Source organism: Miniopterus natalensis, chromosome 13 (assembly GCF_054644295.1).
Source record: "Miniopterus natalensis isolate mMinNat1 chromosome 13, mMinNat1.hap1, whole genome shotgun sequence".
In the NCBI taxonomy this organism is placed as follows: Eukaryota; Metazoa; Chordata; class Mammalia; order Chiroptera; family Miniopteridae; genus Miniopterus; species Miniopterus natalensis.
Window position 1 is genome coordinate 58,637,727 of NC_142093.1, and position 17,768 is coordinate 58,655,494.

Consider the following 17,768-nt stretch of genomic DNA (forward strand, 5'->3'; position numbering starts at 1 on the left):
CACCCCCGAAGGATGGAGACCTGGGTGGAAAAGGGGGTGGAAGGTCCCAAAGAGAGTCAACAGGAAGTGCTAGGTAAGTGAATACATGAGTGTCATCACCCCCAGGCTCACGACATCATCAGATGCCCTCACCAGGTTTGGCTGGCTTAGCGGCCTCCCTGGATCCCTGCAAGGGAAACTCCTGCCCTTCAGCTGCTCCCACTAAAGACCCAGCATCTGCTTCGCGTCTTGTGAGGCAGAGTCACAGGAAACACCGTCAGCAGGGACGTCTCACAAGCACAATGTGTGGACGACAGCTCCCTCCTGCACTGCTCCAGGTGTCTGAGAGGATCCCCCCTCTCCCGCCTTTGAGTCCCATGCACATCCACCTCTCCCAGGCTCTGGGTCCTGCTGCACCTTCCCAGGGCCTGGCGCAATCAGGATCTGCCCGGCAGGAGCTCGGGTCATGTTGGCGGACTGCATGCACACAAAGCCCCCATTTGTCAGGAGCACAAAGTTAAGATTTATGCATTTCAACATACATCAGTTTTACCCCAAAGAAAAGGTGCATGGAGGTAGAGAGGAGGTCACAATGAACCGAGAAAGGCAGTGTTGACAAGGACTGAAGCTGGTGATGGCACACAGTGCTTTCACTGCACTATTCTGTGTATTCCTATCTATTCAAAAGTTTTCAAAATTAAAAGTTAAAAAAAAAAAAAAAAAGCCCAGACTTTGAGACTTTGACAGGGAAGAACAGGCCCGGGAATCTAGGGAAGCACATCACTGCAGACAGGCAGCTCGGTGAACATCCCCCGACATTCTTGGTTTGGAGACAAAAGGAAGAGGGAGTAGGAATCCTCAGGGGAGCAGGGCCCCCAAAGCTAACACGTGGTTTCCCTGAGCTGGGAGTAGTGTGCACACCCTTCCCCCTGGGGACCCTCCTGCCCCTGTCTCCAGCTGCACAAAAGCCACACCGCTGAAGGTGAAGCTCGATGTACTTCTATTCACTGTGAAGCAGCAGGTCCAGAGGAAACTCGAGGGGCCAGAGCGAAGGGGGGACAGGAGCCCAGGGGAGCCCGCCAGTCTGCCCGCCAGCAGCCGGCACGCACCTATCCTTTTGAGACTTGTGCACCAGCTCCAGGGTGCGATGCAGCAGCGTCTTCTGGCGGCTATGCTCATCCTTGAGGGCCTCGTACTCCCCTGACAGGTGCTCGTGGAGCGAGCCCAGGCACGTGTGCTCCTGCAGCCGGGCCTCATAAGCTGCTGCCAGCTGCGCCTCCTCCTCGGGCCTCCCCAGCTGCTTGGTGGCGAGCTGCTGGGCCTCCGGACCCTGCTGCGGGGCCTGGCTTTCTGCCTCCAGCTCCCCGAGCTCCTGCTCCTGGGCCTGTGACTTCTGGCTGCTGCTCTCCAGGGTCTGCTGCAGCCTCTGGTTCTCCAGTATCAGGCCCTGGTTCTCACACTCCAGGGCGTCGGTGGCTGTCTTCAGAGAGGAGACCTCCCTGGCCAGCTTCTCCTTCTCCTTCTCCAGCTCCGCCACCTGCTCCACCTGCTCGGTCATCTGCTCCAGGTCCCGGTACAGCTGCTGCTTCACCAACTGCAGCTTGTTGAGGCTGGTGCTGGTCTCTGCCACCGTCTGGTGGAGGTCTCTGCTCCCCTTCTTGATGTCCTTCATGCAGGCCTCACTGGTGACCTGGGACCTCTGCTGCAGGGACCGGACCAGTTCGTTGAGACAAACCCTTATTTGAGCAAGATCATCAATCTGCACGAAAACACAATGAAAAAGACACAGGCAGCTGTGTGAACATATTTCAGGGGTTTGGGTCCAAACTAGGGGACTAAAGTGTAGGCCTGGAAAGACCACACCACCGTGGACCCGACAGAAGTTCTAACATTTCCCAGAGGCCTGATATGGACACAAGGTGAAGGGCACGGAGATCCCCACTGAGACAGTTCAAAGTCAAGCACATGCACAACAGCCAGGCTGGTTTAGAAACATAAACTACATCTCCTCCTACTTAACACAGTGAAAGTGATGTCCCAGGGTTCTTTCTATCCTGGTCGGCAGGGGCCCGAGGAGCTGGCCCACCCCTGTGGCCTCTCCTTAAGACACTCTCCCCACAGACACTGCATGTGACCTTCTCTCTGCCTTGAACACACACCGCCCTCCAAGCTCTGGCCTTCAGCAGCACGGGCTCCTCTTCACCCTCCAGGGCTCAGTGTGTGTCAGCTCGTAAGAAAAGCCCTGCACCACTATTCTAAATGTCCTGCACCTCGCAAGGCGCTCCCAGGACGATCGCACATTCCCTCAATAGCACACATCTGAAGTTACCTGGCTTGTCACCAGTCATTCTGACTTCTAAACTGTAAGCCAGATCAGGGTGGCGATTGCGCCTGCCCTGGGATGATACACAGCACCTTGTCAGCACCCTCTTCAGCACCATGAGAGAGGCTGAAACTCAAGTGCTTGATCCTGAGCCTCCCTTGCAGCTAGGGCTAGTCATATGTCGGGTCTGGCCAATGAGATGTTGATAGAGAGTCCTGGGGAGACCTTCCCTCTGTACCTTCTTCCTGCCCCCTACCTTCTTCCTGCCCATTTCTGGGGGAGGTACAATAGTCTCTGCCAAGACCAGCAGAGCACAGAGAGACAAGCCTGGCTCCTGGTGGCCTCACTGAGATGCTGTCCCACCACTGGACTGCCTACCCTGGGACTTCTTGTGGCGGGAGGCAAATTAGCCCTGGAGGTTTACCAGGGTGATCAGTGTGACACTGGACATTTGGAGAAAGTTCATTCTTTGTCCTGTGGGGCTGACCCATAAGCTGCAGGACACTTAGCAGCATCCCTGGCCTCTACCCAGCATACCCAGGAGCACCTCCTCCCTCCTCCAAGTCATGACTATCAAAAGAAAGATGGCCAGTGTCCCTGGGAAGCAACATCTGCCCCCAGCACCCTGCTGTGGCTGAGAATTGCTGTCTGAGCTGCAGCTGAGTGAGGAAACCAGAGACCCATGGGCCACTGATAAATTACCAGGCCATGACAATGGTCCTGGACTCTTCCTCTGGCAGGCAGGGCCTCCAGGGGAGTTGTTCGCTCTGGAGGACCTACCTGTCTGGCCTTGTCAGACTTTAGGATCTCCATGTCGCTGTGCAATCGTTCTCTATCTTCCATCAGCTCCTCGCTGAGGGTCTCCAAATCCTGGCTGCTCTGCTTTTCTCTCTGCAGCTCCATCTGCAGCTCTTCAATCTGCAGGGCCAAAGACCAAGCCCATTGAAGAGTTAGTTTTATGAAGTGAACTGTAATTTAAAGAAATCCCAATGCTGTCAGCCCCACAGATACTTTAACAGGCCTTTTCTCAAGGAAAGACCTTCTTCCTGACATTGGGGAGGTCCAACAGCCACTGCCAAGGCCCGAAGAGCAGGGAGATACAAGCTGGCTCCTGATGGCATAACTGGGCCACCTCCCCACATCAGGCCTTGTTCTGCAGTGACCTCCCCATACCCTTGACCACTTCTTCTCAGCCCACAGATTGCACCTTCAGCTCATGGTAGAGGAAAAGTTCTTGGCCCCCATTGGTCAGCTTCCCTCCCAGCTCACCACTCCTCACTCTCTCTGCTTCCATCTTAGGTCCTGTCTACTACTATCCTTGGAGCCAGGTCACATGTCCTGGGGCCAGCAGCCACACCCACTGGATATCCTGGAGGTACTCCACCTGGTTGGGGATATTCCTATTCACCCAGCTTCTCGGAGTAGTCCTCTGCCATGTCTCTCCTTCCTCTCACCCTCCAAGTAAATGTGTCCCCAAGGCCTGTCCTCTTTCTACATGTGGCTCCCCCCTCCACAGCCCACTGCCTGCCACAGGCCACACCACCTTCCATCTTGCCTGGACAATGGCCCAGTCACCAGCCCCGCAAAAAGTTCTTCTGCTGGGACCCACCAGTGCCCAACCTCCCTGAACGGGAACGGCCAAGATCAGCACTTCTCTCACACTGTGCCTGACACCTCAACAACGTGATGGACACAGACTCAGACTCCGGAGGCCAGGGCGGGACCTGAGGTTCCGCTCCCAGGTGAGGCCCATGCTGCTGTCCTTCCCACTGACACCAAACTCATCACCAGCTGGGAGGTGGGAGAAAGGCTTGCTTCCTGCTACCAATGTGACCACTAGTGGGTTTCCATAACTGACACAGGGCCAGCAAGCAACAGGCATCATCAGGAGCCTCTGTCAGTGTGAAGTGCTCAGCACACAGCTCACAGGCCGCAAGTAGGAGGCAACAGCTGATCCCTTGTGAGAGCCCTGTCCCCTCACCCATCACCAGAGCTTCTGACATAGTCGATTGGGGCTGGGGCCCAAGAATCTGCATGTTGACTTGTGACCCTGATGCTGCGGGTTTAGGGTGACTGCTCTAAATACTGGATCTCCAAAGTCAAAGATGGTTCTCAAAGCCTTTAAGGACTCCAGACCTCAGGACACCAATTAAAACCTCTTGGGGTCAGTCTCTCAGACCCCGAGTGGCCCAGTGGGCAGCCAGGACCAGGAGCCTACTCTCTTCGCCTGTCTGGAGTGTGGATGGCACAGGTAGCTTTACAAAGCTCCCAGAAAGATGGCTGTTCTAATGTCAGCTCTGCCCTCTTGTCTGGGGGAGGGCCACCCTGCCTTTCTCTCACAGGTAAAGGTTTCTGTCTCCAGACTCCTCTGGAAACAGCAGCCAGGCTCGCTTCTTCCCCGTGAGTGGGGAGGGCCGGGCACACTGGGGCTCCCATTCATGTCCTCACATCTCCCTGTCAGCATACCAAGCCCCCTGCCTCAACTTGGGGACTCTCTGACGGGGGAGCCTCACCCAGCCAGAGCCAATGGCAACATGCGCTACAACATGCCACGTGTCTGAGTCTTTCTCAGAAGTAAAAACGTCCTTCTGGTCGTTCTTCATCATTGCCCCATTTCCTAGCACAAGGCCTGGACTCAGCAGAGAACCAAGCATCTCCTCAGTGGCAGGGCCCATACCTGAGAGTGGCTCTGAGGAGGAAGGCCCTGGACAATTGTCACCAACCATCATTCAGGGAAGGGTACGGGGTCAGAGAAATCGAGTAATTTGTCCAAGCCCCACAGTGAGGATGTGGCTGAGCTCCATTTACAGTGGTGGGCCAACCCCAGCCCTGCTGTCATTCAGCCGGGGCCTGTGGAGTATGCCCCCAACCCCACCTCGCTCACCCTCCACCCCTTCCCTCCCAGAGAAAGAACGTTGCTCCAGCCTTTGTGTATCTGACTGTTGTTGCTTCTGGTCTGAGATGTGGCTGCCCCACGTCACACCCACACTGCTGGCCAGCCCCCCCTTTCTCTCTGTCTGATCCTTTCTGCCCTGCACTGGAGCCTTTGTTGCTGTCTGTCCCCAAAGGACTCCATTCCCCTGGAGAGCTCACTGGCTGAGATGCGAGTGGCCCCACAGGGTTTCTCGTCCCTCCCAAAGCACCGGACTTGGGCTCATGGGGTGAGGCTGTGGTTCCCAGAACCAGCCTATCAGCCCCTGTGCTGCCCTACTGTTCCCATGACAGGCCCCCAAGGGGCTGCCTCTCTTCCTCTGACAACCAGGGATCCTCGTTGAAGAAATGAACTCTTGGGACATCAATGTGGTTAGATGAGGGAGTGGCACCTTCTCTAAGGTCCACAGAAGTGTCCTGAGTTACAGGGAAGGATGTTAACTTCGGGAACTAAGGTTTAGAGACATTCAGACCAAAGTGAGCCTAAAACCTGGGTACCACGCTGAGTAGTGGGAGACCAGAGCTGGCAGCAGAGGGCCAGGGACTCCAGGCTACAGTGTCCTGGCTGACCCTTTTCCCTCCTTCTTGGACACCTTCCAGAGTGGCCATGTTGTCTAGATTTGTCAGAGGCTGTGCCTTCCCTCGCCCAGGAAGGTCACTGTTGGGCCATGTGCCCTATGGTACTTAGCTGATGGCTGAGAGGCACCATCCACTCCATGTTAAAGGGGACTGGTCACCTGCCAGGCTCGGGGGAGAAAGCACAGCCAGCCCTGCTGGGTCAGGACAGATGCAGCCGGGTCCCAAGCAGGCCGAGCAAGAAGGGAAGCCCGCAGGATGGAAGGAGGAGCCCTCCACAGAGCAGAAGGGCCACCTTCCCAGGGCTCCTGGCACCTGGCACAGGGCAGCTCTGGTCTGGGAACTGCGGCCCCTCCCTTCTACCAGGGACTCTGAGCCAAGACATGGCTCCCAAGGGCTGTGGCAGGACCACATGGTGTCCTACCAGGGAACTGATCCAGAGAGGAAGCATGTGTGGGACCTGATAGATGGGGGGATAAGGAGTTGTGCCAGGGTGATGGCACCCACCGCCAGCCCTGCTTGTGTAGAGGAGGGGCTGGAGTGGACCCCAAGGGAGGAGAAGCATCAGCGGCATCTCTTGGGCCTGCGGGTGCTGGGCCACAGGTCACATCGCAGGCCTTCTGCGGCAGACCGGGGAGGACCCGCCCAGTCAGAGGTCTCATCTTTCTAATGGAAAGTTCTTATTATTTCAGCCGAGGTTGGTCTGCCATTTAGAGACATTTCCTGCGCCAGGCCCACGTGAGCCTAAGAACCCCACACTGTCCAGTGGCTTTCCCTGTGCGGGCTGCACCGAGGGACATGGCATGAGTCAGGCTTCCTACTGTCCCACAGAGAAAGGGCAAACTATTTGCCAGCTACTGTGCTGAAAGGCACAAAATGCCTCAAGGGGACAAGGAGACTGAGTAATGGAACCTTGGATGTCCCACGGGAGGCCTGGGCAAACCACTCAACAGGAGGGGTTGCCCTGAGCCTCACCCAGAGATAAAGTGCCAGCAGAGCTGGACCCAGGTCTCCTGCCTGTAGCCCATGTCCTTCCTGCTGCTGATGCAGCTGCAGCAAATGACAGTGGCGGGACTCATGGGTAGGTTGGGACAGACGCCCAGACACCTGAAAGCACCAGTCCCACAAGGTGGTCAGCAAGAGTTCCCTTGCCCTTCCCTCATCCAGAATGTGGTCAAGCTGTGAGCACAGCCAACAGTGCCGCCCTGCCATCCCCGGTGTGTCTGTAGGAACTGATCCCCTGACCCAGAGTGGCCAGCACAGGAGGCCATACCAGCCTCTCCCAGCCCTTCTTGCTGTAGCAATGGGGTGCTCCTGACTGCAGGACGAAGCCTGGTTTGTGAGCCTGCCTGTCCCCCAGATGTCCGTGTACACTGTGCTGCTGGGGAGACCCAGGGGCTGTCCAGAAGAGAAATGCAATGCAGCCACCTCCCCGCTCATCCTACCAACGGGAAGGGGAGTGAGCATGGACCTTGTTTACCCGCAGCAGTGCCCCGAGATGGCCCATCAGCGATCCCACACTCAGGTGCGCGTCTCCCGTCACTGCTCCTCTCCCACGCCCACCCGGGGCTCTCCAACAGGGCGCTGCTCTCTTTCCATTAACCGCTTACCATGTGCTGGACCCTTCATCTACACTAACTCACACGACCCTCACACCACCTATTAGGTGGGTCCATCGTCAACCCCATTTCACAGATGAAGGCAACAAGGCACACAGAGGTCCATCTTGTCTGGTCACTTGCTGCAGGGACACCTCACGCTGCCTCCTGACTCTTCTCAGTGATTAATTGCCCTTGTCCCTCTGCTACCCCTGTGGCTGCCCTGGATTCTGCATTTCTCACAGCTGCGCAGCCTCACCAGCACCTGGGGGCTCCACCTGGCCACCTGCTTGCCCGTGGGTTCCAGACACCACCCATGGTTACCTTCTGGCTGAGCTGCTGGTTCTCCCTCTCCAGCTCCTTGCACTTGAGGCTGCTCTTCTGCAGTGCCAGGGACGTGTCCTGCAGCCCCTGGATGGTGCTCTGGAGGCTCTGGCCCTCCTCCAGCTTCAGGATGTGGATGGAGGTGCATTCCTTCAGCTCAAATTCAGACTTTCTGGAGGCTGAAGTTCAAAGTCGAGTCAGAACCCAGATTCCAGGGGCCTCCATTTCCCCTCTCTGCCCCCGGGCTCAAGATAGCCATCAGCCTGAGCCCGAGGCTTGAGGGGTTGGGATGGTCTCCCACAGGTCATCTGGGTACCCTGTCTTTTTCACAATGTGCTGTTGCAATCAGCACTTGAGGGTTCATCAGACCACTATGGCCCCCTGCTGGCTCAGCTGATATCTCCCAGGGGGGCGACCCAGAGCTGAGGAGGAAAGCAGGTGACAGTGAAGAAGCCAATGCAAAAGTTCAAGGCCATGGAACTGCTGGAACCACTTTTCCAAGTTCTAACCTGACTGTCAAGTCAAGGATTTCAAGGACTAACAGAGATGGCAAACAGATGTCATTTTCTGTGCCAGCTCTGAGTGGTGGGAGTCTGGGTAGCTCAGCTGGGGCGAGGGGGGGGGCACAATAATTGACCATTATGTCCGCCAGGGGTGGTAGAGGGCATGGGGAACATATGCCCAGTACTTGCCAACCCCATATGAGTGCCTTTGGACAGAGATTTCATTTTGTAATTTCACAATTACATTGGAAAAGGAATGACATAGTATATCTAAATTGCTTTAAAAATCTGAAGCGAGACAAAAACGTAAGTTAAAGATAGAAAACTTTACTTTGCTTTTAAACAGCTTAAATGCAGAATAGAAAAGGGAGCACAGATCCAAGGAGTATGGGGGTTCTGGGCCCTTCCTGCCACACCAGGTGCGTAAATTTAGGTAAGTCCCAGGACTTTTTCAGGAAGAAAAAATGAATGTATATGAAAGCCCTCGAAGGAGGGCTCAGGGTTATTCCCTTGCCTGTCCCTCCATGCCATGTGCTCAGCCCTGGGAGCCTATCACACTGTATTGCTAATAGTGCGGCACCTCCACCTGCTGCTGCTTCACCACCCTAGGGCTTGGGAGAACACAGGGGTGGCTTTCACAGCAGGCACATCAAGCTGGAAACAAAATGTGTGTGCCCAGCAACTCTGGACCATCACAAGGACAAAAGTGTCTGCATCCCACCCTGTTTTCTCATCTCCCACCAAGGAGAGCAGTGCAGACCCAAGAAGTCAGAACATGCTAAAGACCCCAGCAGCAGGCAGCTCAGCAGTGCAGCAAAGGAGCATCATGGTCCTGACTCTATCCCAGCGCTGACCACACACAGACACGCGCCATCAACACAAGCAGACAGGTGAAGGGCTTCGTCTTGACCAGGCTACAAATGACGCTAACCGACTAAAACACCTGTAATCCACACACTGCCGTCATTCGACAGTACCTTTACAGCATTCACTTTAAAAATAACATTTCTTATAACTGTGCTGAAATATATTCAACACAGAGCTCACTGTTTTAACCACTTTCAAGCATGCAGTTCTGGGGCATTAGATACATTCCAACTGTCCGGCAACCGTCACCAATGCCCACCCCAAGCTTTTCCATTGTCTCACCCGAAGCTCTGCACTCATGGAAATGATTGTGAAGGTTCTTCAGGTACAACAATGGAATTCACTGCAAGCCTCATTTCCTCTCCCATAAAAGCCAGTGCCTCAGGCTATTATGATGACAGCAGTTTATTGGGAAGACAACCAATGGTTCTTTACTGGGTGCTACGCTCATGAGCACCCCAAGAACCAGGGCAATGGGATATCTTCTACTAAGACAGGGCGATAAGAGCAGCCTTCTTTTGTTGGTGCCCGTGGGCCAGGCACAGCGTGTGCTTTGCTGTCTCCTCTCAGAGGATATTCCTGTAAGGCAGCTTCATTGCCCCTATTTTGCAGATAAGAAAACAGCTTTAAAAGGGGTCACCTAGCTAAAAAGTGGAGGAGCCAGGACTCTAGGCCAGGCCTTTCTGCCTCAAAAAGTCACATACCACCCACGCAGAAGTACATTCCACTTTGTTCATGAGCTTCCAGAGAAGGAGTAGAAGTGGGAACATGGAGAATAAATCACTGCCACTGACCCGAGGGGCTCACAAACTACCTTGACCAGTCTGAGTCAGTGAGGCTTTCCAGCCCCACCAGCCACCCTGGTCTCTTACAGAAACACATTGGGTCTGAGATGGTCCCTGCCAGCCAGCACCACCTCTGTTTGCCTCCAGGGGACAGGGGTCCTCCCGGATGAACCTGAACTCCCAGACCCCGAGGGACTCCCTGTTTTCCTGAGAGACTCCTCGGCCCCAGGACTGCAGCCACATAAACCACAGAAAGAACTAACTTCTCACACAGATCAATAGATAGTTCGATGAACTGATTTTAGGTTTGGAACTGATGGGACCCCTGCAAGAGAAGAAATATCCAGCTGCTTTCAACAGCCTTTCCATTAGGCTTAGGACTGTTTATCAGAATTGAAAAAGCAGCCCCCTCCCCAAACCAGCCAAGAGCCCTCCTGCTCTGTAAAGTTCTCAAAAAACATTCCTTGCACCCTCAGGTGCATGTTGGTATCTTTGAAACCAGGAACTGGCTATTGTTTGCCAGGCGCTGAGGCTTCCTGATGCACTGGCACCCCCAGCCACCTACCCCTGGCCAACTCAACACCTTCTCTGTCGGGGGTATTGGGCGGGGTGCAGACACAAGAGGGAGAGAAAGAGGCCTGGGTCCCGTGAGAAGCAGCCACTTAGCAGCCCCTACCCAGGGAGACAGAGAACAGACAGCATCCATCTTGCCCAATTATGCAAATGAACAAAGGAAATAATGCCCAGGGGACATTTATAGTGAAGATTAGTCACCCCTGGGATGTCTCCTGCCCTCCAGAGCTTTCAGTCACCCATGGGTCGATCTGAGACATTCTCTGCAGTCAGCTTGCTGTAGTCTGTGAGCTCCTGGCACTGTCCATATGGGAACTGAGAAATCTGGCAACACTTTGTAGTGCATGCCAGGCCCTTCATGTTCTCCTGGGGAGAGCTGTGAGGGAACAGTTCTAAACGACCCTTGAATAGAGTCCTATGTCCTTGACGTGAGGATGGGCTGACACTTAAGACTCAGAGCCAAGGGCTCAGCTCCCTGAATGAGGGAGGCACCACAGCTGGGCTGGCTCCTGGGCACCTGGGGCTGCGGCCTACCCTCCGAGAGGGGTGCGTCCTGGGGCAGCTGCTCCAGCGCCCGGCCCAGGTGGGTGGACTCACTCGAGCTCCCCCGCTGAGCAGTCTTGAGGACTGTGATCTCCTCCAGCAGCTCCTCGGTGCGCTTGTTGTGTGCATCTTGGTCCTAATGCAGGAAGAGAGGTGGCGTGAGGATGCAGCCTGGGGCACCCCCTGGACAGGCCCCAGCCCCTGTGCATTCACCCTCATTCCCCCAGATGAAGGGCCTCCGTGCACCTGCTCACTTCCCAAAACACAGCTGCACAGAAATGACTCCTGCAAGGCCCAGCTGTGAGAGTTACAACCACTAAGAGATGTTGAGCCAGGGACCTGGGTGATGAAGACACCTGAGGTCTCTAACTGAGTGGTGTCTGAACAAAGTAGCTACAGCACAGGCCTTAAAGCACGTAATGTGATGAAGGCAGCTTTGAGGCCCCTGAGCAGGCCTCGGGCCTAACACACCTCGGAAAGGCCATGGGACTCACAAACCACAGCTCAGCCCGCATCACACACACCAGCAGAGACCCTTTTTGCAACAGACACCCATGTACATCCATCCTTACAGAAGAGCAGCACAGCGGTCAAGCCCTATCTGGTTGCGGGACCCTAAGTGGTGCCCACTCAAGCTGCTGAGCTTAGCAAGCGTCTCTCTCAGTCAGCGGGTCAGCTTGTCAGCAGCAGCACCAACCCAGTAGCTGAAAATCAGAGCAGGGCACCGCATAACCTGACACTGCCCCAGTCTGTGTTACATGGGTCACAACAGCTTGTAATACCAATTCCAGGTCCCGCAGCTTCTGTGTCAGCTTCAAGTTCTTCTCCTCCAGCTGGTAAAGTTCGTCACGCTGGGCCCGAGCCGCAGCCAGCTGCTCCTTCATGATGGACTTGGTGTCCATCAAGGTGAAGTTATCTTGTACCAGCTCCTGGTCAGCAAAAACATACACGAAACCGTCAGATTAAAGCCCTTGCTTCATGATGACAGCGTCCTTCCAGGCATCTGGGCCCAAACCAACAACCTAGGGATAAAACTGCCACCACAGGAAAAGTCTGTCTCCACTTTTGAGCCCCTGAACCTTTTCCACGAGGCCAAGCCAATGGACTTTCTCTATGAAAAAATCCCTGAATCAAGAAGCTATTTAAATCCGGGAAGGAAACCCTTCCTCAGTGTCCCCTTTTTGCCAGCCGAGGTGTGAGAGTGTCTGACATGTGTAACCTCTCTGATTGGACAAGTGCACCTGCTGACAAGAATAGGACTTCATTGAGCCTGGTTCCTTAACAAAAAAGGGCTGGGGCTAAGAGTTGCTCCCGGGTTTCAGGGCTGAGTCTGGGCCTCTCTATTCAACATTCACCCCACTGATCTGGGTCCTGGAAAAAAAGGGCTATTCAGACAGGCTTTCGTTCCACACACAGTTCCTATTTGAACATTTTACACACGCCCTCGGGAAACCAACAGCTCTCTGCAGTTTCCTGGAAATGAGGAGTCTGTAAGACACAACAAACAAATAAGTACTATGGGCCTACTATGTGTCAGGCACATGCTGGGTGTGGAACACAAAGGCTTGTCCCTTGCAGGCCCCTCCCAGGAGTTGTCTGCTGGACTCACTCCTGTCCCAGGTGCCCAGCACATGGGGGAGCCGTTCAGTTCCTCCCCGCATCTCTGCTCCCTAACCCCGGAGCCCTGCCTTCACCACTCAGGATCGTAGGGGCACTGAGTCTCCCCTGAACGCCTTCACAGTCTGCAAACATGCACACATGGGAACCTGTCCCTTTCTCTCAGTGGGCAGTTTTCCAAGGCTTGCCCCACTTATGGGTTATAACAACTAGGAGTGGCCGGTAGCTCCTGCTTACCCGCCACCTGTTCATTTTCTCTGTGTGGGCCAGAGTCCAGGGTTCTTGGTAGAGGGGAAACCATGCACCTCACCGTCAGTGGACATGGTTCTGATCAGAGCCTGGCAGCGGGGAGGGTTTGGTCATTAGGACTCTGGATTCACCAGAGTGCCCTCTCTCTGCCTGTCTTCGGCCCTGCACCAGGCACTCTCTGTCCCTGCCTCATCCACTCTTCACAACAGCCCCGAGAGGGAGGCAGGGACAGTCACTTCCTCCACATGAAGAGGCTGACTTGGGTAAATTAAGGAATAAGCCTCAAGTCACAAAGCCAGCAAGGGGTAATGCTGGGGCTTGAACTCAGGCTGGGGAGCTGAAGACTGGTGTTCTCTCCACTGCCCTCAGCTGCCTGCAACCCATCCTTAAGGAGCCCACATGGGTCAGAATCCCCAACTACTCGGCGATGTGAGCTGGAGCACATAGAGGGGCTCCAAGCAGGGAGAAGGCCCAGCTTTCCCTCTTTGACCACTGCCCCCAGCATTCTCAACTTGTGCTCCAGCCAGTCTACCCACCAGTACTCACACCAACCACCATACTCTCAAGCCCTGAGCTCCTATAGCACAGCCTGCCCCTTTATCCTTACAACCAACTCCTACTCAGCCTTTAAAACCCAGCCAGAGTTGCTCCCTCTGTGACTCCACTCTGTCCCACCCACTGAGTCAGATGCTTGGGCTCCCAGAGTGCCCACTATGAGGCAACACTGAGCGGGCCTGACCACCACCACCCCCAGGCTAGTCCCACAGGGAAGGACTATTCCACTTCTGTTCTTGTGGGCCTCCCAGAAGTATTCAATGACACTGTCAGCTGAATCACACCATGAGGAGCAATCAGAGGTGGCATGTGAGTTGGGCCCTGGAGGATCTGGAGACAGGCAGGGATGGACAAGTGTCTAGAAGCAGAATGCAACATGGAACAAAATGATTTATAGCCCGGCTGGGCGTGGCTCAGTGGTTGAGCGTCAACCTAGGATCCAGGCGATCGGGGTTCGATTCCCGGTCAGGGCACATGCCCGGGGTTGTGGGCTGGATCGATGACTCTCTCATCATTGATGTTTCTCTCTCTCTCCCTCTCCTTTCCTCTCTCTGAAATCAATAAAGATATATTTTTTTAAAAAAATTTATAGCTACTATTCAAATATGTCTGTTTTCTGGAGGCATCAACCTTCACCATGTATTGAGCAACAGAAACATCTAAACTTGCTTTGCAAACCCCACCACCTCAGAATTGAGACTAGACCCCCAAGAAGCCTGCCTGAGTCCTAAAGCTAGCAAGGAGCTCAGCTGCAGGAGGGAGGAGCCACACCTTGGCAGCTGCCCACAGCCACTGCCTCCCAAGGGCCTGACCCCAACTGAACCGGATGCTAGGTTTGACCCAGCCCAGCGAACAGCTGAGGGACTACATTTAGGAAGTCACAGGCCAGGCCTGGCAGTTGGTTCCTGAGTGGCCCAGAGCTCTCATGGTGACTGGGAGTGAGGACTAGGAACGTGGGTTGATGGGCTCTGACTCCTGGGCCTGCCACGTGCATGGTTAGCTGTGGGACCTGAAGCAAGTGCAGGTCCCTGGACTGTGGATCCCTCCTTCCCACTATGGACATGAAAACGGGGCTGATGTGTGAAGATATCACGCGACAATGCATGTGAAATGCCCCGCGCTCGGTGCCTGAGGCCCAGCAAACAGGCGGGTTGCCCATCACCGTCACTTCCTGTTCCTATAAGACGCTCACCGAGCAACCATCTACCAAGCAACAGACAGACCCTCGTTTTCCAGGGGGAGGTCAAAGAAACAACTGTCTCCTCACCAAGCCCTAGGCCACAGCACCCAGGCATGTCCAAGGTGTTCAGGGCAACCGAAAGCCAGCACAGGGGTGTCCTCAGAGGAGGGAGATCGCCCCTCACTAAGCTCCACCTGCTCACCGGGTTTGCTGCCATGCAAACGTGGGTCTGTGAAGGACCAGGGCGTAAATCCTTCTGGCTTTTCAGGTTGTGAGTCTGTTACAACTACTCAACTCTACGGGTGTAGCAAAAGCGGCCAGGCAGTATGTGGACAAGTGGGCGTGGCTGCGTTCCAATAGACCTTTACTCATAAGAACTAGCGGGGGCCGGGTTTCACCCCTGGACTGACTGTGCAGCTCAGCCATCCCTGAGCTAGACACGTGATGGCACCGAGAACTCGAACTCAAGGCCAGGAATACACTCTCTCTCTTCAAGGAGCTCCTGGTGTGCGTAGGGACAGGCAGGAAGATACATCATGACAATGCCACGTGGTGACCATGCCTGAAGGTAAGGGGTGAACAGGAAGCCTGAAGGAGGAGGCTGGGGCATGCAGCCTGCAGAGTTTGGCCCACACGCCCGAGCTGGCCTTGCACTGGGGGAGGTGGGGTGGGCGGAGGAGGCCTCAGTGGGCACCAGGACACCCGACGGGAGCTCGGTGCAGCTGGAGCAGAGTACCACTGGGGACCGGAGGAGGGTGAGTGCCAGACAAGGGCAGAGTGTGGAGTTTACCTAAGAGCACTGGAGAGATGCCTGAGGAGCTTAGCAAGGCTGCTCCGGCGTGAACAAGAGACGGAGGCAGAGTGGCCAGTCCGGGTATTTGTGGGGCCCCTGCACTAGCGATACTGAGGCTCCAGGGCAGGCACTGGGCCAATCTGAGCAGAGGACCCGAGTCCAGCACCGCAGCCACACTCACTCTCCCAACACCTGCCTCGGGCCAGGGGCATGCTGGGAGATGGGGAGGTGGGCTCTGCAGGTGGGGAGCACCTGGACCCATGGGGTGGCACAGGGAGAAAGAAGAACCAAGGTTCACTGGCTCTGGATTAAGTTCCTGGGTGGGTGGGTGGTGACGGCAGCTTAGCAACAGCTCGGCAGTTTTGGGGGAGGGTGACCGTGCATTTCGACAGCTGACCTTGGGGGGAGGGGTCCAGGCCACACAGAGGGTGGGCAAGGGAGGCTGGATGTGCTCACTGGGCGTGAGCCCCGATCCTCAAGCCTGGCTGTGGTTGAGTGGGGGGGTGCGGAAAGCCAGAGAGGGCGGGGAATTGCAGGAAGCAGTGGTATCCCTTCCTCCCAACAGGCTCGGAGGGGGACTGATTTAGCTGGGGAGGGACTGGGCAGAATGGGGACAGTTTGGTTTTGTTTTAATTAAGGGTGGGGATGCCTTGGAAATCTTAAGGATGGGATTGAAATCAACAAATATATCTTGAGCACCTTCTATTGAAGATGACAGAGAAGGGTTTAGCTGTTGGATCCCCTGGGTGCAGTGCGTGACTATGCCTTCACTGGAGGATGAGTGGAGCTGGGACCCCATCTCCCAGGGCCAGATGGGCAGGAAGACCAAGCCTACAGAACATCTTCCTTCCCAAACCTGGTCTGTGGGGAGCTGCTGTGGCCCCAGGCACGGAGGTCCTGCCTGGGTGAGCCGCAGATGTGCTCTCCTGCTCCCTGACCCAGACCTTGAGGCACCAAGGCGATACTAATTTAGCTTGCGGCCATAAATTCTAGAAAGGCTTATGAGGAAGCTGGCCCCGGCCTGAAGGGTTAAGGGACAGTCAAGCCACATACCAAGCCAAGGACTCAATCCTCCCCAAAAAGTTCCCATTAGAAGCCGAGACAAAGGTAGTTACCAAGGTCTGAGCTCCTGCAGGAGGCAGGATGTTTACTCTGAAAGAACATTCTTATGTCCTTAAAGGAATTACTCTATCGGGCAAGGGGAAGGAATGTGGGGCGGGGTGCTATTCAGCAAAAACAATGCGGGTATAAATTGAGCTTGGAAAATAAACTCGGGGCTGCAGCAGTCACGAGCTGCAGTCCTCCCGATCCCATCGTTTTTGTCTGTCTTTTCTCCATCCTCACCCCTTCCTCAGGACCGTTCGACTCTGCCGGCGGGCTCCGGCACTGGGCACTGGGGGGATTTCTTAAGAGTGTGTGACTATGCGCTGGCCGGTGTAGTTCAGTGTTGCAGCTTCGGTCTGTGCACCAGAGGGTCTTGGGTTCAATTCCCAGTCAAAGACACATACCTGGGTTGCAGGTTCTAGCCCCAGTCAGGGCACATGTGGGAGGCAGCCAATTGATGTGTCTCTCTCACATTGATGTTTCTCTCTCCTGCCCACCCCACACCCTTCCACTCTTTCTAAAAATCAATGGAAAAAATATTCTCACTGCTCAGGGGTGGATTGACAACAACAAAAAAGTGTGTGTGACCACTGTACCCCGGGCCCCATCAATAACCCAGCTCCTAGTTGCCTTGCCAACAACCCGCCCAGCCCTGCCCTGCACGGATCGAATCCAGGGGCCCGCCTCTGTGGACAGGGATTTGCCAGGATAAACTCACTAGAAATGATACCTAAGCTCCCACCTAAGCCACACGATACCAGGTGTGAGGTGCTCAGAGACACCTAGACCACCACTCCTTTCATAGATGGGGACAAGGCTAGTCCAACACCCAGCAAGTGGGGTGACAACTGGGACTGTGCCCAGCTAAGTCACCACCTCTGGAAGCAAGCACTGCCCAGGAAACTGTAACTGTTCCAGAGGGGTCAAGACAAAGCCCCACTGGCCCTCACCCTGCTCAGGATGCACCTGGCACCTGCACGTCTGCCCTTTGCTCTCGGGAATTTCAGCCAATGACAAAACATGGGACGAGGGGACCCTTCCAGGCGATCTCTCTCTGCCTGTGTCCTCCACTTGCTGCCCTGGCAGCAGAGGTGGGACAGCTGTTTGCAGAGGGAAGTCAGGGACCGTCCTGTGCACCCCACTTCCCACTGTGCCTAGGGTCGCCCAGGCCGGGTCGCTCGCTGCTCTGGTTATTGTTTTAACCTTATGTAAACCAGACTAGGAGCCACACAGAAGCTGCCTGAAGTTTAAGAACAAAACAAGGGAAT

The 17,768-nt window shown here is 55.2% G+C and overlaps 1 protein-coding gene across 1 annotated transcript in view; it reads right to left on the reverse strand.

Moving 5' to 3' along the window:
- Positions 1–17,768, reverse strand: part of LOC148091716 (protein Daple-like) — a 58,219-nt gene that overhangs the window by 23,501 nt on the left and 16,950 nt on the right. The window contains 5 exon segments of the mRNA XM_087823778.1: positions 1,089–1,738; positions 3,083–3,220; positions 7,732–7,910; positions 10,994–11,138; positions 11,785–11,931. Of these exon segments, the coding sequence (XP_087679904.1) occupies positions 1,089–1,738; positions 3,083–3,220; positions 7,732–7,910; positions 10,994–11,138; positions 11,785–11,931 (1,259 nt within the window).